General features: G+C 40.0%; 1 protein-coding gene across 2 annotated transcripts in view; it reads left to right on the top strand.

Annotated features, from left to right (window-relative positions):
* The first annotated feature begins 593 nt into the window (after window positions 1-593).
* pitpnm3 (PITPNM family member 3) overlaps window positions 594-25,532 on the top strand; it is a 47,745-nt gene continuing 22,806 nt past the window's right edge. The window contains exons 1-5 of one of the 2 annotated variants that reach the window (XM_077610623.1): window positions 594-978; window positions 7,699-7,794; window positions 16,834-16,941; window positions 24,191-24,261; window positions 24,422-24,645. In XM_077610623.1, the coding sequence (XP_077466749.1) occupies window positions 933-978; window positions 7,699-7,794; window positions 16,834-16,941; window positions 24,191-24,261; window positions 24,422-24,645 (545 nt within the window). In that variant the 5' untranslated portion in view covers window positions 594-932. The remainder of the gene's footprint in view (window positions 979-7,698; window positions 7,795-16,833; window positions 16,942-24,190; window positions 24,262-24,421; window positions 24,646-25,532) is intronic. The other variant, XM_077610624.1, reaches the window with a different exon arrangement.

Raw genomic sequence — 25,532 nt, 5'->3', positions numbered from 1 at the left:
ATTTAGAGTTTCCAATCACCCTACCATGCATGTCTTTGGAATGTGGGAGAAAACCAGAGTACCTAGAGAAAACCCACACAGGTCCAGGGAGAACATGCAAACTCCATACAGGTGGATCGACCTGGATTTGAACCCAGGACTCCGACTCTGAGGCCAACGCGCTAACCACTCAGCCGCCGGGCTGCCCTAAGGCTGTATTCTTGTATAAAAATGTCTCATTTTAGTTCAAGTTGTATATCAATCTCTCATTTTAGTTGACAGCAGTAAAGTTGCAGATCAGTCACATCAATAGACATGGCAAACCAAAAGCATCTATCGTCCAAAAGTCTAAATCCAAATCAAAAACCTGCACGTGACCGGTTGCACTTGATTGGCGTTAATTGGCAACCATCTTGCTGCACTCACGGACTACTCGCGAGAAGAAGAAAAAAACCGGAATTGCAGGATTTGTTTGTTTGTGGTGACCGCCGAGGGGACGGACGCCCTTCAAGCCGCTTCGGACGTTCGCACCGCTGGAGACAGTGGCGCTGTAGACCGGCACTCTCTTCATCTCTTCTGGATTTACTAGCGGGGGTGAGAGGGGGTGAGAGGGGGTGAGGTGGAGGAGGGAGGAAGCTCTGCTGGGTGGCCATGTGAGCCAAGTCTGCACAGAGACAACAAACCCTCCCAAAAGTATGCGCGGCGGCTGCGGTGTTGCTGGTGCGGGAGGGGGCGAGCGGATGGCCGCTTGACACAGGTGGATGCCAGGGTAGGAGCGCGGTAGCTCAACGCCGCGAGAGAAGGCGCACCAGGCGGCTTCGGCGTCAAGCTCGCGTCGGTGTGCTACCGGAGCTTTTTTTTTTAAAAAATTTTAAACTGCGCAGCCTTATCCTTCATTATTTCGCCGTGAACTGGTCAAGAGAAGGAGAAGAGATCTTTCCGGCGAGGACAGCATGTCCAAGGAAGCGAGGAGAGGAGGAGGTGGTGGAGGAGGAGGAGGTAAGCGAAACATCTGCATGCGTGCCCGCCCTGCGTGTGCTGTTAACAGGTACCTCCGAGTGCCTCGATCTGCTGGAATGTGAACATCTCCCCGTGTCATACTGTTGCGATCTGCTCAAATGTTAAGGTTAAACTAGGAGAGATGTTCAAGACCGGACAGAATATATCATTTTGTTGAGGGTGATGTCTTGATTTACAGTAGAATGAATGCCTTAAGTAACAGTCATACAAGTGTTCAGCCAGGTGAAGCAAAATGTAGGATTCTTCCCAGAGTTAAGGATTTCAAGTAGACCTTAAAACTAAGGTCGAGGCTCTGATGGATGGTTTGTAGTAGAGATGTGGTTTAAAACGAGGCTTTTTAGTCCTGATGTTGGGGTTTAAAGACTATATTTTAGGGTGTTACATAAAGCCTGCTTTGGGCAAATTGTGTGCTGATATTTGTGTGTATGCAGGAATCAAATAGGAAAAAAAGTGTTTTTATAACATCCACCCTTTTTAATGTATTTATCTTTGCTTTACTAGACACTGCAGAATAGTACACAAACAACAGGTTGTTGCCTGAATATTCCAGGACTCAACAAAAGAGAAAAAAATTAATGGCTGATGTTTGTTTTTAAGAAAAGGACATGGCCCAACACAGAAACACACAAATGTTTCCTAATTATACGCCTTTTAAGAATTTCCATTGTCTCTGTGATGTCGTGGTAAAAAAACAAATGAGGTTCGCTGTTGCTTCCATTTGCCCTCATTTGGGATTTTGCCACTTGAGCTTTGTGTAATGTGTTCTCGAGGGATCAAAGTGTACATATACCCGGGATTCAACATGCGGATGATTGTAGTGAAGGCATCCACATTAACCATCAAGAGAAGCCTCATCTCAGTGAAGACCTTTTTGATGATGTTATTTGAAAAAACAAATTGCTTTCATGGTTTTCAGTTTTTTTCCCTCCCGGATTCAGAAAAATAAACTAAATCTAAACAATATGTATCTATATACATGTGTGTAAACTAGTGCTATTAGAAGTTTTAATCGTATGCAGTCCATGATTAACTTGCAATTACATGCGTTTTATTTTTTATGAATAAAAAAAAAATAGTTTTGAATATACCTATAATTCAGGAGTTGAGGTGTGCTTACCTTACATAATTCAAATTTCAGCCTGATAAGAAAAACAAGTGTTGGGCCACTTAACACTTGTAAAGATGAATTAACCGTCAATATTTGACAAATATGTAAAAGCTGTGAAAAGTGGTTAGCATGTATGTCTCACAGTTCTGAAATCATTACACACATTTGAGTTGATGTAAAAAGTTTCACATCGATTATATGTTTGAGCATAAACTGTCCTGCCTCACGACTAACTTTATTTCGGAACTGTAATGAACACCGACTAAACAAAATAAATTGAGATGAGCTCATTAGTGTCGTAGTACGTACTGTTTACTTTGTGTTTTATTTTTTCTTTGTCTGTGCTTTGGCATAAGCCGTTTTAAATAATTTTCCTTGTCTGTAAACATTGGTCGCCGGTGTTCTTTTGGTGCTCAATATTGTCATTGTATCAAACATATTGTTGTTTGGTTCCAAAATGTCCTGGGGCGATTCAATATCAACTTGGCGTGTTTGACTTGCCTCAACACGGAAGCCCACCCCTACCCCCCTCTGACATTTGCGCTCTCTGACCTTTTCGATGAGGAGAGAGCAAAGGAAGAAATCTGCCGCGGGGGGTCCGTATAATACCTCTACCTTATTACTTGCTTCTGGGACAGACAGCCTCACTCACACGCACATGCACATTTTCTTGCTTTCTTCAATTCGCATTTCCCAACTTTTTTTATTAGTTCAAGTCTATAAAATGAATATCTTCAAGACACTAACAAAAACGAGTCAGGAAAAACTATGCAGTACATGATTTGTAATATTGATGACATCATCGCAATTTACTTTCAAATTCTTGCATGGTTTAGTCCAGGGGTCGGGAACCTTTTTGACACAGCCATAAAAAAATCTTTTTTTTCTAATGTTATTTCTTGAGAGCCATTCTCAGAATTGAAAAGCAAAAATACATGAAAATGTGTGATTTTTTTTTTTTTTTTTTAATGTCATTTCACCACTTTTAAAGTACAAAAAGTCTGAATTCTTTTGACAACATTGTTATACTGTTGCTAATAAATCAGTATCAATGAGATCATGCATGCAGAAGAGTAATAAAACACAAAATTGTGATTAAAGTGGTGGTACAGGTACTGTCAACACCACAGTGACGCTCCTATTAGTGCGTTCGGGACTCAGCTCTCTCACTAGTGATTTCCATATTTTACCTCACAGGTTAGTGGAGAGTCATATGCACCCGAGCCATAGGTTCCCTACCCCTGGTTTATTCAAAACAAAAGCTGTTATTCTTGTGTTCAACTGGCAACAGGTAGATTCAAATTTATAATCACGCTGGTTCTTCTATGACAAAGAACAATATTTAATTTTCTTGTCATTGGTGTAGAGGTTTAAGTATGCATTATTTGGAATTGAATCTATTGAAGTAATAGCGAGGGTTGTGGAATAGATTTTGGTGACTAAATCGTGTTGACAATACACGCAAAAATCTTTAATGGTGGGTTAATGTTAGTATCAGAGAACCCAAATCTGACTTTTAAAATGGTGAAAATCCTGTTGGCTTATTGAAAATTGATAATTTGTGCACTCAAACATGCATAAATGTCAAGAATTCATATCATACACAGGTTGTACTTTTAAACAATTCATGCTTTTATTGGGTACATGCAATTATTTCAAGACAAACCAGACATTTTCCTTCTAAGTGATCGTTCAGCACTTCTCCTTACGGCACATTTTCTTAGTATCACCATAACGTCTGAACAACAGACAATTTTACCTTCTCTTTCCAAATTGCTCACAGTCATGTGTGTTATCTCTGCAGCTCGTCTCTTTTTTTCTCACTTCCACTTAATAGTGTGAGTTATAGCCCCCCTGAGAATTTTATTTTTCTCCTATTAAATAAAAGGCTGTCAGTCTGGAACTTTTGCTTTTCATTTGCTTTCCAATTGAATAACAGAGCTTGGACTTGTTTTGTTATGCGCTGGGCTAAAAATAGCAGCGCCTATAAACCCCCGTCTGTGTTCTGAATGCTAACGTGGAACTTCCGCAACCCACAGCTTATTATTTAGCCCTATAGGTATTGTGTAGCGTATTCAGCGTTGTGTAATTTTAAATGGCGACTGCTGTTTTAGCTGATGCCTTTTGGTTCATGATTGTTGCTGCATTGTTTCAACAGATCAAATTACCTTAATTGAAATGTTATGAATGTTGGTCATGGTGAGGCCATGGTGTCTGGAACTTAATGTTTCAGGTCAATGACAGAGCAAGACACTGGCGGCATCGGATTTTACAATGATGGATTGCTTGGATGGACCAGTGAGTTGTCAGTTGAATGCCGAATGCCGGGTTGTTTGGGTTTTGTATGGGTTTACAAGATGGATAGTTGGGTCAGGTGATGTGTGTGTGCTTGGTGGTTGGAGTCAGAAAAGGATGGATGATGTTGAGTATATGGTGATGGATCTCCAGGCTAGCTGGTTGGATGGTGGGATGAGTTTTGAGTTGGTCTGCTGATTGCATGTTTGCCTGGAATTAAGCACGAAAGGGTCAGCAGATGGACATTGGGAAAAGAAAGACATTTTGCCTCCTTTTCCAGCCGAATGATGTGAATTTTGCGATTGTAAATAAAATGACAAGCCGTGGTGAAATTGTTCCCACTGCACATTCTCCTCAGCGGAGTAGGAACAGAATGTCAGTTGTATGCATCCTTCATCGGCAATCACATTATTAGGACGGGTGGAGCTGAGGAAGACGAGGATAAAATGAACAAAGATGGCAAAATCTGCTGTTTATAAAATCATTGAGAAGAGGGAGGACAATTGTAGGCGGCCGGTGGATGAGTGGTTAGTGCGTCGGCCTCACAGTCGGGGACCGGGGTTCAAATCCAGGTCGCTCCACCTGTGTGGAGTTGCATGTTCTCCCTGGGCCTGTGTGGGTTTTATCTGGGTACTCCGGTTTCCTCCCACATTCCAATGACCTACATGGTAGGCTTATTGGACACTCTAAATTGCCCCTAGTGTGAGCGTGAATGGTTGTTTGTCTCCTTGTACCCTGTGATTGGCTGTCCACCAATTGAGAACCCTAGTGAGGATAAAGCGGTTCAGAAAATGAGATGCGAAAAATTGTAGTACCGAAACAGGCACAAGATAAGAAGAAAAAGGAAATGGAAACACATTTGTTGGCTTCTGATGTTGCACACAAAGAGAAGAAAGCGAGCCCCTAAACGAATAAAAATGAGAGCATAAAGCAGTTACAAAAGAACCCAGGAATTGAGTGCAAAAGCAAAAAGCAATCAACAATGCTTGAGTATCAAGATTGTAAAGATGACAAGAGAAGAAATCATGACCAAATTAACATCGTCTGTATCCAGGTTGGCATCTTTTGATAAACATCACAGAAGACAAGAGAAAAAATTATCTGGTGCAATTTAGCAAGACAATCTAGGGTTGAAGAAGGAGAAAACATAGAAACAACCATAATTGCTTTTGTGACATAAATGTTAAAATTGGGAAAGACCAAAGAATGAAAACAGACCAAAAAATAAAAAGTCAACAATTGAATCCTGTGAGGTAAACTAGGAGGTAAAAGGGCGACTCAAGAATAAGATCCATTCCTGTTTAGGAAACCTACAAACAAGAATAAAAAAACAAAACATCCCACCCGGGGAGAAGCCAGGAGAAAAGAAAGCAAAATGGAGCAACAAGTATTGCTATGACTTTGATTTCAGCCTAACATCTGACTGCGCATGCCATCGAAAGTGCCAAAGACTCTCCAAGGACACAACGATGCAACAGCCGAACAGGGATTTCGAAACTATTCCACAAAGTGCTGCTCAAAATGGCGCAATCATTGGCAGCCAAGGAACCTTCAAATGGCTGAAAACCAACAAGAAGTCACTTGGAAATCCTTCAAATCAGCGGAAAGCGACCAAATCAAGTGCCGTTGACGGCGGTCGACGTTCCATCCATTTTGCCGAATGAACAAACCCCCTAAATGGCAGCCATTATGATACCTTTTTAATATACTAGTCTGGCTCCCGTGAGATCTAGTTGGCATGAATGTGGCCCGTGAACCAAACTGAATTTGACACGCCTGGGTTAAATTCTCTGAGCTCTATTGTGGGAAATAAAATCCTGCACCCACATCGGCCCTTGAGCACGGCTTTAGACATCCCAGCTGTGGAGTGAGGATGTCCATTATTGCAAAGTAAGGACGGACGATGTCATTTTTTTAGCGTGCAATAGTGTTTGGCAGTCTAATTGTGTGATGCGCGCCACTCATTTGACATTTTTGGAGGGCAGATTAACGTAGGCGTCTGGCTCGCATCGACTGCGGCTATCGATCGTGCCACATTGAGTTTTGATTGGATTGGAGGGTGAGATATTAATAGCAAGTTCTGGCGGCTTAGGAGTGTGGGTATTATACCATCATTCAGTCAGCTCCGTCCATCCTCTGCACATTTTCAGCAATTATGTCATGGATTTAGCTTTTTTTTTAAATGGACCGTTTTAATAGTGGATACTTGTCTTTAAATTTGCCTTTTAAATACTTGTTAAAGTGCCTCAATTTTGTGTGTTTACAAAAATGATCAACTTTATCTCATGCTCAACTCAAAATGTTATGAATCACTGTGTTGCGATGATGCAACACGCTGAGTAAGGAATGCTTTGTCTTTTTCCACATTGAATCAGTTCAAACAGTATCGACATGTTTCCGTGTATCCATCGTGCACACGCTGCATGCAATCAATAGAAAGCAACATAGTCTGTCATTTTTGTGCCTTTTGAGGGGCGTCACCACAACAAATGATGCCTCGTCTTGCTCAGCGTTTGTGGCTGCCGAGGTTTTTCATCCAAAAGGACGCACACAAGAAGAGTAATAATCATAATAATAATAAAAAAAACCTTCATGGTAGGTAAGGCTAAAAATCAATTTGGTTTCATCCAATTCCATTCCAAACAATGTCTATTGATTACATTTGTAACCCACACTGAATGTTAATCTTCTTCACTGACATCCTATTGGGATGATTTACAATATTCTGTACTGTATATTTCATGTTAGCTGCAACTCTAATGAGGAAAAGCCCATAAAATATGATTTTAATTCCTTCTATGACCAAGCTCATTTTTTGGGCTCTAATATTCTTTGACATTGACCATTGGAGTGTGTGTGTGCGTGCCTTGGCCACCCACTGGGAGGATGTAAAACACAGGCATGCATAATACATGAAGAAAAGTTTCATAAGCCAGTGATATGCCTGTGTGTATTGTTATATTCTCAGTCAGCAGTGCTGCTTTTTAAATTATTTGTGTGTTAGCATAAAGCCTCCAGATTTTTGTTTAGTTTATTTAATCATATTTACACAATAGTTAACCCGTGCGGGAATGGCAACAACAGTTTTTGGTTAATTTCACTGCTGATGTGCACAACTTTGAGACCAAATTGTTGTTGTTGAAACTAAAGGAAAATAATGACACAGTGGAGCATCACTTGGAAAACTTGCAGATAAAATTGTAATATCGGTTGTTTGAATTAAAATGCAAATTTTTGTCAATGTCATTTGTTTTATTCCATTTTTTTCTGCTTTTGTTATTCTTGTGACCCTCCAGGTCCATCACGGAAGCACAGTGCGCCTCATTGGTGTCTGCAGAAGATTGCGCAGGAGTCTGTGGACAGTTCCGATGAAGAGTTTTTCGACGCCCGAGGTTGGTGTTGCTTGTTTTGTGTGTGTGTGTGTGTGTGTGTGTTTTCCCTTTTTTTCCCCATTTCAAGTGTGTGCTCAGATGTTTTTTGGGGGGAAATGTGTCTGGTTTTATTAAAATGACCACTGCATGCTTGGCAGGTGAGTCATGCGATAGGCTAGCAGCCATTCAGGGAAGATTATTAAAGGAAGTAAAGGTATAGCATATGAATATTGTTATTAGTGCCCTTTTTTCAAACAAATAATTTTTATTTTATCAATAATTAACTACAAAATACTTTTTCGGGTTTTAAAAAGTAAATGCAATGCGTTAAAGGATAAGAAGAAATAAATGTGGATGTGAAGGACATTTTTATTAAATGCTATAATTGATCAGTTTTCAAAATGTTTAATTTTATTTCATTTTTTATAAAAGTCGCTCAGGTGAAAGGGGTAAATTGGTAACATTATCCTTAACCCCTTAACCATTTAATTCATTGCAAGAATAGAAGTCATTTATTTTTGGTGTATGCGACTAATTGGCGACAAACTAGATGTATTTAAATTAAGTCGGCAGTCAAGTCATTCCAACTAATGAAGCACACAGGAAAACAATCCCTGTAGAATTCCTGGAATTTAACTTTGGCGAGTAGCTAATGAAAAAACAGCTCCACCGTGAGTGCTTATCGATGGCTATGCCAATAAGCAAAAATAAAGCTTACAACAAAAGAAGCACGGCCAGTAATTATATGTAGGGGGATTTACTCAGCCAATAATAAGGCAGCTGTAAGCAGGGAGATTTCCACAAGGAGATATTTACGCTGGCAACGAGACTTGTTTGCACTTAGTGACTATTTGATGTTGGTAACGGGAAACATCTCGACACTGCAGTACAGGATGTGTTGGGTGTGATGTCTAATAATTATATCAACATTTCGATTATGTTCTCGCAAGTAAAGTTGGGCTTTAGAATCCACTTTGGCGAGAGGGAAAAAAATGGAAGTTCGAGGAGGGATTTTTTATTTTATTTTCCGTCCAAGACAAAAAATTCTCATCAGGTTAAGATGTTATTTTTAAAAATATATTTTTTATACTATTTTTGACTCTTTTAGTGCAAGGAAAATATTCTAAATAGATTTTTATTCCCTGTAATTGGGACTGTGTTATCATATTAACTCTACAGATATGTACTTTTTTAATGTAATAAAATTATAATTGCATACTTAATTTTGTAATTTAGAACTCTGTTGTCATTTTTTTTTTTTTTCTGACTTTTTCTAGTAATATAATAATTTAGAACACCTAAATCAGAAAATATATTTTTGCAATTGAAAATGGACTCCCTCTAATATTTCATCCTTTTCCTTTTTACATTATAGCCCTCAAATCACAATTTAATCATTTTACAATAATCTTGGAAATCCTTTTTTTGTGAAATTAAAACCATTCCTCAGTAGAACATTGTGTAGCTCTTAATCAAATGTAGATTTGATTGGGGAAAAAAAAACATGTAAAGTGGAGCGTAGCTTCATTTTGTTGATAAACTCCTAATGAGTTCTGTCATCTGTTCCAGTCAACTCGGGATATAAAGGTAGTCGAAGGAAAAAATGTGTGTACCTTGAAATACGAAACTATCTAATCAGAGTAAATATTCAGTAAGTCAACAATGAACCGTTTCAGCCTTACATGTTTAAAGATGCATTAATGCGTTTTGCCGTCGGCTAAAAAACTGTTCAAAGTCGAGCTCGGCACATCCGGGAAAATCTTTCTGCTCTCCACATGACAAATTCACTCTTGCATCGTCGCCTTGAGGCAAAATTGCAGATTGAAATCTAGTATATTAACTCTTAAGATATTTAATTTCATTTCAATATTCTTTTCGGTCTAACGTGCTTGCAGAAAATCTATGTATTTAAGCTATAAAAACATTGAAAATGCTGTGTGCTGAAATGCAGCATCTCAAGTTGTTATTTATATTCTTTTACAGGCTGTAAACCTGTCAAGTTGGTGATGTATAAACTATATTTTTTACTGGCGGAAGGCCTGTCAAGTCGCCGCCAGGAAAGAATGGACTAGGACAGAGCAAGATAACTGCCAAGGCAGTGCTACTGCTTGAGCAGAAACTCGTATTAAGGCTAAAAACACTCATAATGAAATATGCTGATGAAGACACCACCCGTAATCTCAGCCACAGGAATAATGGGAAAAACAAAGTACATAATAACAACAAACCAAATAGTGTAGAAAGAAAAAAAGGCCCAAAAATATTTCCTCTTTAACAGAATGGCATGTCTCTCACATGACCTAGTTGAGCTTTATTATTGAAGTTTTATAAGGCGTCAACAAACTTCACAACCATGTCACAATCAGCTAAAGGTGAGAACTCTAAATTGGTCTCAATTCGTGTTATCAGCTTTATGGTACTCGGTCTTTTGGTCGCCCGGAAGGTTATTGATAATTACCATTTAAAACATTGCTCAAATTCCCTAAATACATACTGCGGATTATTATATGTACCTGTTATTTCTATTTTTGCTTTCCAACTCAACGTAAAGGTAAAATGTCACATTTCTTGTTTATTTTGATCATGTGGTCTTAGAACTGAGTCTTTATTTTTCTTCTGGAAAGTGCCCAATTTGTTTAAATCTAAAAAATGCTGCTATAAAACAAAAAGGCGAATTTCCCAAGTGTTTAGGTGCATCGCTCAAAAACAATTTTGAATATATACTCATCACTCTCCAAAACTCATATTACTCAGTCAAACTCCTCCCGGAAGATATATTTAATCATTCTTTTAAAGGGCATCACTGTGTTTTCAACACAGCTTGAAATGGAATTCGAATTGTTCAAATAAAAATAACTGATAAGTTGTCTATTCGGTCATTGTAATTTGACAATTTCATTAACAAAGCGTCGTACATTTACTTGGCATACAAACATCATTTCCGTGCAGTCGATCTCCTTTCACGCTCTGCCTGTCATTTTGACTTGTTATGCAAATGGAGGCCATCAAATTTGGATTAACAACGCTGCAAATTTGTCCGGCGCGTGTGCTGATAGACAAGGCGCCGATTCAATTGGCAGCCGAGCCGTGGGGGCCCTGCGGCTGCAGCCTCTCACGGTCAAATATTAGCACGACTCTGCAGAATAAATTTGTAGGAACAAATGCGATTGTGGGTTGGTCGCAAATGACAAACCACCTAACTGATTCCAGACTGAGGAGAAACAAAAGTGGAAGACATCTCGTTGTTAAAATTCACGGGAATGAGCAGGCGCCTCAACGTGTTCAGACAAATATTGAAAATTGTATCGCACTGAGCAGCTGATGAAGATAAGATTCTGCTGCGGGCTGCGTCAAGCTATGAAAGTTGAATACAATACGCGGATAGCAGAGAAATGAATGCTTGAATCAAAATGTAAAATGCTTCGCAGTCATTCTTATTCATCCACTTGCCAAGTCTTGCATGTTTGTTCACTCTGATTTAAAATTTCGTTTGGCAGGGTTATTTTGGCTCAGTATCTTTACCACCACACAGTCCTTTAAACTGTGAGGCGATCAAGGAGCGCTTTCTTTTTCTGCCTCTTAACCCACTCTCATTTATGGTTTCCATCAATTCTCGGATGGCTTCCATCTTGATCAAGTATGGGAAGCTGCCTGATGCTGAGACCCAGGAAGGGTCCAAAATTTGGTTTTTGGAGTGTTCGCCCTTTCCTTTTTCCATAGCAAAACATGGACGTGATAGTCCTGCACCTCTTGATCACGTCCTCACACCAGCAGGTGACAAAGCACACCCTCCAGCTCTTCTTTGACCTTTACCATTGCACGCTGGAAGTACTACTCTACGGAGTTGACGCCAAAGCGAAGCCGGTTACAGTGCAACCGACCAAAGGGTGCAGCGAATGAGGTGTACTTCACTGTTTCATCTGTCCGTGGAATCTGCCAGAACCCTATTTAGCATCTACGTTGATGAAAATTTTTGCTTCGCCGAGCATCCCGAGGCTCTGCTCCACAGACGGTAATGTGTACTTTTCGTGGCAGCCATATGCTCTTTGAACATTGGGTAACCCGGTACACGGTCGATTGGTCGCCGGTCTTTTGGTCGCCTGGAAGGTTATTGATAATTACCATTTAAATCGTTGCTCAAATTCCCTAAATACAAACTGTGAATTACTATTTAGTCATACTTAATGCCCTAGTAATTATTAGGCTAAAGAAAAGCTCCAAATTTCCCCGACTTTTATTGTTTTTTGTTGGAGAACTTGTTAAGACCCTGACGTAGCTTCTTAAAGGGACAACGCATGTACATACAAACTCTTATACACTCACACGTCGGCTCAGTGAAACTGCTCATGGCCATTGTTGGCTTTTATTGATGCGTAGACCGTGTTGTTTTACCTTGTTTTTTTGCCGGTCTTTTGGTCACCCGTTGTCGCGGTCTGGGCGACCAAAAGACAGCGACCAAAAGACTGCGACCAAAAGACCGGCGACCAATCGACCGCACACGGGGTAACCCACTACAAACCATGAGATAGGTTGTTTTGAAGGCGTTCATGTCTATACAGCAGATAACCCAAGCATAGATATACTCAAGTTTTTTTTAGCATAGATCAATTCCAATGTCTGCTTGGTTCCCTGCTTAAGCTCCAGTCTGGTGAAGCCTAGTACCTCCGGAATCCTCCCCGGACCGAACAATGGTTTCTGGAAGCCCGGCTGCCAAGAAACATACCATCAAAATTGGCCTATGACATCGCCGTCACATCTGCTCCTGCGTCAAGCTTGAATGTAAACATTTTGTTCATCACCTCTACAGCAGCAGTCCATGCATCATTTTCAGATGACACTGAGCCCAGAAAGAAACAATCTGCTTCTTCAGTGCGACAGACACTTTGGTAGTGACCTTTCTTTTCTCTGGATTGTCACTTAGCATTATTAGCAGGGCACTCCTTTCGTGTGGCTTAGTCATAGGTGGTGCTTTTGCTGTTTTGGGGCCTGCAATTTAGTTTCCTGTGCTTGTAGGTTTTGTCTGAAGAACATCCATCCATCCATCTGGCATCGTTCCTCTTTTCAATTTCATCGGATTGTCTCACCCACGATGTCTTTTCCAAGATCCAAATCTTTCTCCATCTGCAGGCATTCTTGCCTTGTGTCGACCAGCCCCCACTCCGATTCTCTCTTATCATATTGTCATGAAGGGGTCCATAATTGCCTATGTTCTGTCAGTGCATGCAAGGCGTTAAAAAAAAAAAAACCTTGACAGTCCTTTTCCCCCCATAACCCTGGAAACACTGTACTGTTTCTCCAGGGAAGAAAGGTTTGAATTTGCTTTTCCAATGTCTAATAATGGAATTGTAATCATTTTCCTCAAAGCCCGGTGGCACAATTGTACACATAATGCTAGATTAAGAGTTCTCTTCCCAACAAGGCACTGCATATCCTCTGAGCCGATTTGTGATACAAATTGGGTTTGAACATGGAACAAAACCAACATCATGTTGGCAATTTCCTGCAGTCCTTAGAAAACACAGCTCATTTTTGCTTGATTGCCACCAAATTTGAACCAGGTGCACTTTACTTATGGCAGGAACAAAATTGGAGGCATTTCAATTCCTGTCATTACTTGTGAGCAGGTCAGGGAAGTTTGACGAGTTATCGTAAAAGCAGAAGCTCAAACAATTCAGCACTACAAGGTCGGCTCTGGACTAAAAAAACGCTTTTAAACACATCCAAACTCTTGTCACTCTTTTGCTTCACTCTAAGGATGTCATATTGAAAGACATTCTCGTCTCACATTCGTCTATTGTACTCTTCCAAGAACTGCAGGAGCTATCGTGTGCTTATTTCTGAGCTGTGTCAGATTTGAGCTCATGTGGGATTTATTTGCAAATCAAGGTGGCTTTGGGAGTGAAAGAAAGTTGAATGACGTGTGTTTCCTGATTTGATTTCATTAAGGATGTTGAAACATGAACCAGGGCGATGTAGTCGTTATGCACACCAAGTTTGATTAAAAGATGACCTAGAAGTTTGTCACGAACGTTTCTTTTTGATTGTGGAGATCAGCGGCTCGCAACCATTTTCACCAAGTTCGACCTCTAACAATACTTGGCTGAATACCACCATCAGGGCCAACATGAATTTATTGGCTGACTTTGACGGCGCTAACGATCCAGATCATTTTGACTGGAAAGCCGGTAGCAATCATCATTCACACTGATGTCACAATCTGGATCCAGTTCAGGAAAATTAATATATTAATAAATGTCAATTTACCTGCCAGTAGTTCACGTCTTACACAGAAATAAAGTAACAACAAAACACCACGTTCGGGTTTGCATTGCATTTTTTCCCCCAAACCTTTTCTATCTAAATGAATAATCTTACTCTGCGGACACCTAAAATTGACCATAAAAATATTTCCATTTTAAACATAAATGTTTGTAGTTCTGCATCTCTTTTTTTGCATTTATAACTTGCTCGTTAATTTTTTTTACCTTCATACTGCATACCGTCACTTGCGGAAATATCACAATAAAACTAAGGTAAATACCAATACCTCATAAAAGATCCAACCAGTAACTCGCTGAAGCAAGACCTTTACATTGTAGGACAAGCTAGCTGCTGTTGGTTCGGAAGTCTAATAAAGCTCTTGGAATACATTTTTTATGGTCGCCAAAAGCATTGCAGAGAGACTCAAAGGACCGATTTATCTGCAGCAGCGTAATGACAGTTGGACTACATCATGGCTATCACAGCTACATCAGTGAGGACATTACATCATTTAAATGGTCCTTCCCCGGAAATAACACCACGCAGAAGGGATGCTGTATGTTTTAGTTAATTATCGAATTCTAATGCCATGCCTTTATTTCTTGCTCTCATTATTAATACGAATATGATTAGCACTCTCAGTTAACCCTTTGTAAATTTGCCTTTGTGGGGAGCCGTGTTCAATTCCTGCTTGTCAGTTGTTTTAGAAAGGCCATCCAGCATAACATTTTGTATCTGAAATCTATTGTGGAAATTGACCTTTTCGCCATATTGAACCCTGACAGATGAATATTTTGAAAAGACAATGAAAATACTGAACTATTTTTCCAAGAAATATCGCCCGGTACCATGTATATCAGTGTTCTTCAAACATTAATTTCCCATTATTTGGAATGGATTGAGGCAACGACACTATTGTGCTGTCTTATTGTCGTTCTTCTGTAACCTTCACGTGTTGGGCGGAAAATCATTCCATCTCATCTGATTGTGCGTCATCAAAAACCACGCAAGGCTAAAAAAAAAAGATGTTGCATAATTTCGAGCTAAGCCTGCTGATGAGATCAAGAAATCCAGGAATTTTTACTGGTCATTTAATAATCAGGCAGTAGCTACCATCACAGTGTCTGCTCACTGCAAACTGACGACTTGAAGGATGCCGCCCCCCACCCCATACCCTGGAGACTAGCAGTCTCTATGATTCCTCACTCCTACCCTCCACTTTCCCGTACTGCCTTTTTATTTCAAAGCTCCTAAATAACTAAAACAAAAAGTCACAAACGTCAGATTAATCAATCAATAATTAACTGGAATTTTCTTTCATAAGAGAAAGCTTGAAAAGGTCCCATTCTTGTAATTCAGGGGTGTCCAAACTATTCCACAAAGGTTTTTGTTCCAACTGATCCAGTTTGATTACGAGAAAAAAAAACTGTAAAACGATACCTCTGCCATCATAATCATAATCAAGTGTAATTTTTCTTTTTTGAAAACATGGGCTTGTTTTCCATTGGCCTTCTATTTCAGCATTTGCATAGCAGCCTTCTCTGAAATAACTGCAGGCACTGCCAAGTTGTCCATCTATCAGGGCTCGAGACTACACAAACACATTTAGATTGATTAAAGTCCACACAATGGATGAAAAATCCATCACTTAATCCGTCATGTAGGTCCCAAATTTTCTTGGCAGTCTAACTCAGACAGACACCCTCCCACCCTCAGAAGGACTGCATATTGTGGCATTCGCTCCAACTATAATTTTATCAATGGATCGACTGCAGTGCTTTCACTTTGCCTTTTCGCACTGCCCCAAATGACCATTTTGCTCGCCAGTGACAAACGGAGACCATTTACACCTTAGCTGCTCGATCCACTGGGGCAGGACGTCGGTGTATGTGGGAGCAAGGGCGAGAAATGAAAGAATCTGTCATTTTCTGACAACTTTCTCCTCCCCCACGACAATTGCGTGACTCATTGAAAATAAACCAAAACAAACATGTTGACTGCCTCTGCCCATCTTTTTGCCGTAAGCCTTGCAAAATGTCCAACAGAGTCCTGGCTATGTATTTTTTGCCACCACCACTGGGGGTGCTCTCCATTCAAAATGCACAGCTAAAACTATGCCTTTATCTGAAAACAATTAGAAAAGCTTGGATGTGTGCTACTTATTTGATCAACACGAAAACTGGGGACAGGAGTGTTCAATCAGCCTTCATTTATATTTTTAGTACATAAAATATGAAAAATAAAGTAAGGAATAATAGTTGAAAATGTATATATTATAATAATTGGTCTTTTATTTTCATTTAACCAAAATATCCACTTGACCTATGACAGATTAAAGTGCCCGATTTGAATCGTTTTCATACGCTCATTGCTATTAGATTAGATTAGAATTTTATTTCATCCCGTATTCGGGAAATTTCTTGGTGGCAGTAGCAAGACAGACACAAGACACACAAGACATTGTAGAACTAGGTAAGAAACTGGAGCCACACACGGGCAGTCCACAAGGTGCGGACCTTCTGCCGACTGAGACTGAGGTTACCACAAATTCCCTCAGTAGTCTGGAGGTTTTAAAGATCATCTTCCTTGCCTAGATCCGCCTAAACTGTCCTATCACCTTATTTTATCATTATAAATTATTATTTGTTGATGTAACAAAATAACGATGCCACAATGAATGTTTGATCATCACGAACAATTACCGCACCATACTACAAGATTGAGTTATGAGCGAAAATCTATGTTTGCAGTCTGACATTTAGTTTCATTGATTTTATGTGTTTTCTATGTGCGCCCCAGCAGATGTGATGGAAGGAAAAAGTGCCATGCTCCTGGGCATGAGTCAGTGGAACTCCAATGACCTGGTGGAGCAGATTGAGACACTGGGACACATGGACCCATCACATGGTACTTACACATACAGACATGCGCCCACACACAATACACAGTGGGTTGCAACACTTTTTAATTTATTCCTTGCAAGCAAGAAGAAGAAGAAAAAAAATCTCAGTATTCTGTGACTCTTAAAGGAAACAGAGGGTGGCTTCTTGGTTATACAGACTATACAATTGTTAACATCCACTTATGGCAGACATAAGTGCCACATAAAAACACACAAATATCACATTATGCTCAAGACCAGGGGTGTTTTTTTTAATGAGCAATGTCTCGTTTGTACGGCGACATCCTAATGTGCCCACTGCAATACTGACACTTGAACATGCATTTTTGACTCATTTAACAATTGTTAAGGTCCCACCAGGATCTAAGTAGGGTACCAAACCGCCTCCGCTAACATAAATGACCCGTTAGAGCTGCTTGTTAAGTCTTTTAACGTTGAACAGCTTCACTTCGGCACCCTTCGAGACGCGTCTCAGGTGCCCTCCCTCCGAACTCAATGCCGAATGACCCCCTTCCCATGGCTCCTTGAACTAGGTAGATCACAGGAGGTTTGCCCCTTGAAATGTAGACTAATAAATGGCTGGTTAAATGTTGCCGTCTTAATTTTACATTTCCATCTCTTGCTCTGTTAAGTAATGGTAAACAAATTGATGCTTTCTCTTGTGTTGGTCTGAAGACCTTGAATATTTCATTCCCTGCATCTGTAATGTAGATACTTCTTTGAAGCGAGAACTAAAAAGACAACATCTTGGTTTTAGCCAGTTTTTATTACAGTCAAAAAGAAAATATTACCACAACACGACACTGCAGATTTTCAAATAGTGTTTTCCACCCTTAATGGCCTTGAATTGATTTTTTTTTTCTTCCCCCGAGTTTTTTTTTTTTGGTTCGCTGTTGAAAATGCCAAAATGGCTCAACCCCTCCGCTTCATTTCAATACCACAAGCAATATTCCAAATGTCATTGGCCTCCTATCAACAAGCTGCCCAGTGATGGAGAAACAAACAACAAGAATAAATTGATGAAGGCGTGCTGTAAAATGAAGGCTTCGGTGCTCTGGAATAAAAGTAGCATAGTGAGCCCACGATGAACACGAGGGGGTGGCGACGGTGGGGGGTGATGACATGCAAAATATGCAATCTGTTTGAATCTTACAGCGCTCCCACTCTGGCCCTTGCCGTCTGTGGGCTTCAATCACTGCTGCTGATGAAATGGCGTTCAAGGCGAGGCGCATAAATGGGGAAAAACTAGAGCTCTAGAGCCACACAAGGGAGTTTATCACGAAACCTACACAGGGAGTCCTTGAGTTACGACCAATGTTCCCTCTAATTTTTTGTTTGTCTGGGCAGAAAGACAACCTCCCTGAGCACACTGAGTACTGGTGTGAGCAACATCATCATTGCTCGGTATGGGCACACACCAGTATCACACCTGCCATAAGCAGGTGTATGTCTACTACACATAAATGATTTAGTAATAATAAAATGTAATGATTAATATCTATGAATGGGCGGCCCGGCGGATGAGTGGTTCGCGCGTCGGCCTCACAGCTAAAGAAAAAAAAATGGGGATTTTATTTTGTGCGCTCCATATGATTTGCTGTGCGCAGAGAAGACGAGAGTAGTGCGCAATTGCGCATGCGCGCAGCTTAGAGGGAACGTTGGTTACGACACCTATCAGGTGGTCATGTTTTTCGGCTTGGATTAATTTATTCATCCATTTTTCATACCGCTTACCCTCACGGGGGTTGCGGGGGGTAATGAAGCCTGTCCCAGTCAGCTATGAAATTGTATTCATTTGTTTCCAATAGTAACCTTGCATACTTCATCCTTCATATTCTTTGTGCATTTTCTCCTATTTTTTACAGTGTAATTTAGAAATCCAACTGATGTCGTGAAATTGAAGCTTTTTAATTGCCGACATGGTGTTTAAATGAAGAATTCTATGTCGCGATTAGCCATTTTGATTGGCACATATTTAGTGCCACTGACAAAAAAAGGAAACTTTAATTTGTACTCTCAGTGCTCATAAATAAGTTCAGGGTTTTGTGTAGATTCATGCAGAGCATGTTGGATTTTTAATAGAATAGTTGAACCCGCTCTGCAAGCGCTGAGGGAATTGATTCATTTGTGCAAAGGATGGACTGCTATTAATAATAGAAATAATCATTTTCATATATATGCCTTTTATCTCTTTTCATAAATGTCTGTCAAGTATCACTTGCAATAACATAACATTTTAATGTCACTAAACTGTGCAGATCAAATTTAAATCAATGCAAATGACCATCTTCAGTTTATAGTCAGAAATCTTTTCATAACCAGAATATTGGCATTAATCAAAATGAACACACATGTAAGCATTGGTAAAATACATTGTTTCCTGTGCTTTTTATTTTTTTTTAATTGCGATTCTGTTAAATGAGGCGGATGAGTGGTTAGCGCGTTGGCCTCACAACTCTGGGGTTCTGGGTTCGAATCCAGGTCATTCCACTTGTGTGGAGTTTGCATGTTCTCCCCAAAACACGACGAGGAAAGTGAAACTGAGCTTTTTCTTGGGACCATACTCTTATTGTGAAAAACTCCTAAGGTGAGGTGTTCGTCTCACTGAATTTGAACCCTCACAAAATGTGCGTGTAGTTGATACGAAAGGTTTATTATATCATGTTTATTTTTATGACAACACTTTGGATCTTTTCCATTAGTTGCTAAATGATCTCAAAATAGCAGAAAATTGCAGGTGCAAAGGTTAGCGGTGTGGCTTCCAAACCAAAAAGTAAGGTGCTCTGAGTGACTTGACTTCAGTCGCAAACGTCAGAACGCCCCAGCTGAGATGAAAAGAATCACTCCCGCAGAAATGCAGCACAAAGTGCCTTTTAACGCACACGCTCACACACACACACACGTAAATAGCAGGCCACTGACTGAAGCATCAAGGACCTGTGAAGTACTCCACTTTCACACAAGTACTGGACTCTTTTGAACATTGGGTGCATGCATGTGTTTGTGCGTGATTCATTGGGCACTTCATCTTTTTTCTCAGCGGATTCAATCTAGCCATTGAATATTTCTATTTTGCAACATGGAAGTTGTCAAAAATAATGGTCAGGGAACGGTCGTATTTAATTGTATGACCTCTGTTCCCTTGGTGACTTTGCAGCATGACTTTATATTTATACTGCGTGAATAATTTCTAGTCCTTGTGGTTTTTTAGCTTGTTTTGCTCGATAATTTATGCAGGGGTTTTCTACATTTTTTTTAACACAATGTAGATTTGTGGATTAGTTCTTCGTCATTCTGATTTTTGCGCAAATCGAGGTGTTATTGTAAATGACTTGCAAGGAACGATGGTGTTCATGTCATTTTCTGTTCACTGTTTAGCGTTTTGCATCAGAATCGTTGTCATTTCTAGTTCCGTTGAATATTTCTATAATCTTGCTTCCTGCAGATGCTTGAGTTCCTGTAATGTTTTGTTGAAGTACAGTCAAGGTTAGGCCAATTACAATAAACACAGAGGGATGTTATGGTGCTGCATGAAAACCTTTAGAATGGAAAAGAAGTGTTAGGTTTAGTTTGAGAGCAGTATTCAGGTATGAGGGATGAGGTCAAGGTCAAGGTTGAGCTGCTTCAGGGTTCAGCTCTGAGTCCCTTGCGCTTTGCATTTATGACAAATAGGATGGCAGCTGAGGTCACACTTTAATCCCAAAGGACCATGATGTTCATAAATGACAAGGAGAAACTTGGAGACGTGTGCTAGAAAGCAGGAGAAAATAGGAAAATAACAGGCAGGAGGACTTTGAATAGAACAAGAAAAAATGCAGCATTTCCAAGGAGGAACTTCACATTGAAAGCTGTGAAAAGTATTTCAAAATCATCTTGGAGATGACAATCATAGAAATATACATGAAAAAGAGACACACTTGTTGCTGGTTGGACTTCATTTATTATTTTAATTCTATTGATTTTGCAAGGTGCGAATCATGGTATTACTAGCAAGGAATAATTGTGTTATGGTAAGAGGAATCATGCATAAGTAAGTATTTGTATTGACTGGATTTGTTGTAGACGTGACATTTCTTTCGTCTGCGATGTGCCAGTTAAAATATGAATCATTGGCGACAGGAGCGATCACGGGAATGGCCCCCAGCTTGCCGTATTTTAGTCCCGCCGTCATCTGTGAGTGCTTAATCGGCACTGACATTAGCGAGGGTCACATCGGGGTACGGTGCAGGTCGGCGTCATGGAATTAAGGGAAAATATACCCTTAATTAACGCCTTTCGTCAAAGGCAGAAAATGCGCTGAAAAGTACAGCCGGCTCATCTCATTCGGCCCCGCCTATTAAATCACAGTCTATTTATCGCTTCCTCTGAAGCCATTACGGCTCCTAACCTTGCCAATTATTCCTCTTATCTCCATTTTTTCCCCCCAATTGTCCTCAGCCTTTGTGCTCCCATTTATTCCCCCACTGGCCTTTTTGAGGGTCGCCTCTTTTCAGTTTTTCTCTGACGTCTGTCTGCATATATTTGTTACTCTGACCACACAAAGCAGAGAAGCAAAAGATGGAAAACCTCAAGGTAAAGTAGGATCATCTTATTTAAAGTAGTTGCAGTGGATTTTTTTGTTTTGTTTTGGATTTTGGCCTATGATTAGGGTTTCGATTTCAAGTATAGCGCCAAGTTTAGGTTTTCAAATGAGTGTTTTGTTGTGTTAGGTTTAATGTCAGAAAGTTTAAATGAGGGGTTCAAGTTTGAAATCTCAAGGATACATTGAAATTAATACGCTTCATGTAATTTAACATGTAGAAACCAATTTGGCACTTGAATCTGGCATTTTCTTTTTTATTTCATATTTTCTCTAGCCAAAACAATGAATCAGGAAACACCCACTTTTTTGTTCAGCAATTCTGGTTGTGACATCAAAATCCCAGAATACCCTGAATTGGTTTTCAGCCAATTGCAGGGCAACTGAAGATTAACAAGCAATCAGACTCGTACTCCTAAAATGAGTCTGTTTGGGATGTGGGAGGAAACTGGAGTACCTGGAGAAAACCCACGCAAGCTCATGGAAAACTTTCAAACTCCATACAGGTCGATACCCACCGAGGATTGACCCTTCGACCTGAGAATTGTGAGGCGGGGTTTTAATCACTCTTTCACCGGCCAGCCATTTTGATCCAGACATTGTAGTATTTAGTTTGTAACAGTATTATCATCAGCAGCAGAATTCAATTCTCAGCAAGGGTTTTAGTTCCATTTTCAAACAAGAATGCATTTTTCAATTAACTGAAAGCCTTTTAAAAGAACTAGCGTTTGTTTTAGAGGTGGCGCTGAAAAGAAACTTTCTTCATTGTTAATACCGTGGAGGAAGTCCCACCAGGCAAGCTTTCAGATGGAGAAAATCCCTCGCTGGCTTTCCTCACTTGACAACCATCTGCTTGGCTTTGCAAGATAAATGTGACACTAAGATGGTTCAAAAGACCTGAGGGGAAACCAGAATGAGTATGAAAGATGCACGCTAGAAAAATAACTGTTTAGGAGGCCACTTGGAAGGTGTTTTTCATATCGTTTGTATCCCAAATAGGCTCCAAACGGGGAGATTAATAATTAATTCTTTAGTTTCATGTGGGATCACACTTCTCACCTCATATCATTTGGTCGTAAAACATTAGTTTGTCTTTTTATCTGGTTTAAAAAAAGGCATTTGAGTGCTTTTCTCATCATTTAGCATTAGCAGTTTTGAGCAAAACATGCCGAGAATTCTGCTTGTTCGCCTTGATTTGTTTTGCAACCTGTAGACTTTCAAGTATCGTAATATTACACTTTACTATACTCGGAAAATGAGAGTATAAGCATGCCAACTTTGTACAATAATGACGCTTTTTAGGGTATTCAAATTTTCTGTAATTATTTTAATAAGCTGTAGAATCTTAATAAGCAAAGTTACAACAAGGAACTGCTTGCAAGAACTTAATTTGCATGTCGTGGTTGAAGAAAATTAGCAGGGTTTTATCTTTTATGTCAATTGCCAAAATAAGACAATTCATAGCATTCCGCCTTGCTGATTGAAATATATATATATATATATATATATATATATATATTTACTACACATTTTCTACACATTACTGGTCATGTTTGTCCTCCTATAAAAAACATATTAAAAAAACTAAAAATCTTCCCCATTTTCCAACATTTTTGAAAAAGCTCCAGGGATCCACTAGGGCAGTGCTCTAAAGCCGCATGCGGCTCCAGAACCTCTGGTTGCCCTCATCCGGTATAGTGACAGGCATGATAACCATCAGAAACCCAGTCATATCATCACTTGCTGCATAACATGTCAGGCAAATGTAGAACTATGCCTTCAGATGCCTAGTCAGGAGAATTTAAGGAAAACATTTTGCTGTATGGCACGCCATAAGTAGTCACTTGGGAATAACTGCTAAAATCCATTTTTCTCGCGAATCTGGACAGATCGTTGCATTATTAGTTGCAGCCATTGAACTTGGCCCATTAATTCAAGCATGTAAAGCTTTCTCGTCTTGAAATGGTTCGTGTGTGAGATCGACAGTGTTTTGCCTCCCGGGAATGCCGGAACTTCCCACTTTCTTCCTTTTTTTTTCTTTTGCAAGGAAGGAAAACCAGCCACCATTGATTTTCTGTTCCTTTGTGACCAAAAATAGTGTCGCTGCGTCACGGGCTCCCTTGTGCGCTGTACTCTAAATAGAGGACAGAATAAAAGGGAATAAACTAGCTGTATGAGTAGAAACAGAATGAGATGGCGCGGTTTATAAAAGCCTCTGGAGCATGTCTAGTTTTTGACAAAATGATGGCATCAAAACTCAACTGGTTGATTAAATGTTAAATTTTATCCTCAATATTGGCAAAACTACAGTATTTCCATAAAAAATGGAGGCACTCCCGAACTGGAACAAATGTCAATATGACATCACACTGACAGTATTCATTTTATTCTGTTTGAAGTCCATAAAAATTCACTTGGCGCTTTTTCTTTTCCAAGTGAATGCCAAGTGAGTCTCCACTAATTTATGCACGTTTTTAGTCTTTTTTTCTTTTAACTCTTATTCCAGTCGAAGTGAAATTCAGGCTTTCTTGGGGTTTAATAGCAAAATACAAGGCCAAAAATTGGGTACTTAAGTCTGACTCAGGTCAGATTATCATTTATGCTGTCTGTAAGTGACTCTTCCACTATATTTTTTCTTTTCTTGATTATTATTTTTGTTATTGCCACCTTTATAGAGGGTCTCTACCAGCTGGGCAACCCACGCTGTGCCCCCCAAAGCAGTATTGAAGGACTGGAAGACGGAGAGGTAGGATCTGTCTCGTGTTATCGAAAACGAATCGAGAAATGCGTTACATGGATGACCGAGAGGGAAAAAAAATAACCTTGATGAATGAGCCACATACCAATTGACAAAGCCATTATCTGATCAAATAAGGTGATGGTGTCACAGCTTCTTTTTTTTGCAGAATTCCAAATGTCGGACGCACGTGCTACTGCTGGTGGTACACGGAGGCAACATCCTGGACACAGTGAGCAGCGATCCTAGCGCTAAGGCGGGCGACGTGGCAACCCTGGCGTCCGTGCTGGACAAAGTGACACGGGCCCACTTCCAAGCCGCCACCGAACACGTGATGATCAAATTGGTGCCGTGCCCACCAGTGTGTGCCGAAGCCTTCTCGCTGGTGTCCAAGTGAGTGTCTCATCATGCTGCCTGGAATTTGTCATTCCAAGTGGTTTTTCAATTTCTTTCCATTCCTGTCTTCCCAATATTTATTTCATTATTTTTATTCCTTGACTTTTGTTGTTATTTCTGGTTTGGTCCTTGCCATTTTTTTGTCATTTCATGGTATTATTAATTTAGTCCTTGGGATTTTTTGGGGGGACGAGAGGAGACGACTCTCTGTGCCTTCCGTGCTAATTTGATGTTAGATTGAATTCACTTTTCATTTGTGGCCGTTTTCACCTAATGGATGTCGATGGTTGCGTCATCTCTGCCCTCATCATAAATTATACAGTCTCGTGTCTCGTGAACTGAATTTTTAACACCGCAACGCTCTGTTATTGAATAGTTTAGGAAGCGTAAAATCTTTTTTATGAGCATGTGTTTTATTTTTCAAGGTACTAATGATGATGTTTCACATTTGGGCAGTGTCGTTTAGTTTTAAGGTGCAGAGTCTTTGGCTTGAATGGCTGTAGATGGAATGCTATTGGCAATGCAGAAGGAACAGATGAGTTCTTTTGAGTAGCATATTTTCTTGACGTCAAATCGCGGCCTTCGGTTGTTGAAGCGTGAAATATTATAGCTCGCCGTTGTCAGCGTCCAGAGAGATTTGTCATTTTCCTTTCATTCGCAACACTGCTTTGCAGGAAGGAAATGTTTATCACTCATGTTCTATTTTTGAAGCTCTGGATAGGGAGTGTTTCAATACAATGTTAAGGTTTGAAGACTGCAAAACTGTTGGAAGTTAGCGTTTCAAACTACAGTTGGCATTTAAAGTATCACCTTAGGGGGTGCTTTACTGAATTCGATAGATTGGACTTCACTGCAACTTGCCAACCAATGGTGCAGTAGTTCTT

This window comes from Stigmatopora argus, chromosome 10 (genome assembly GCF_051989625.1).
Source record: "Stigmatopora argus isolate UIUO_Sarg chromosome 10, RoL_Sarg_1.0, whole genome shotgun sequence".
Taxonomy (NCBI): Eukaryota; Metazoa; Chordata; class Actinopteri; order Syngnathiformes; family Syngnathidae; genus Stigmatopora; species Stigmatopora argus.
The sequence above is the reverse complement of the archived record's forward strand: the minus strand, read 5'-3'. Positions and strand labels throughout refer to the sequence as shown.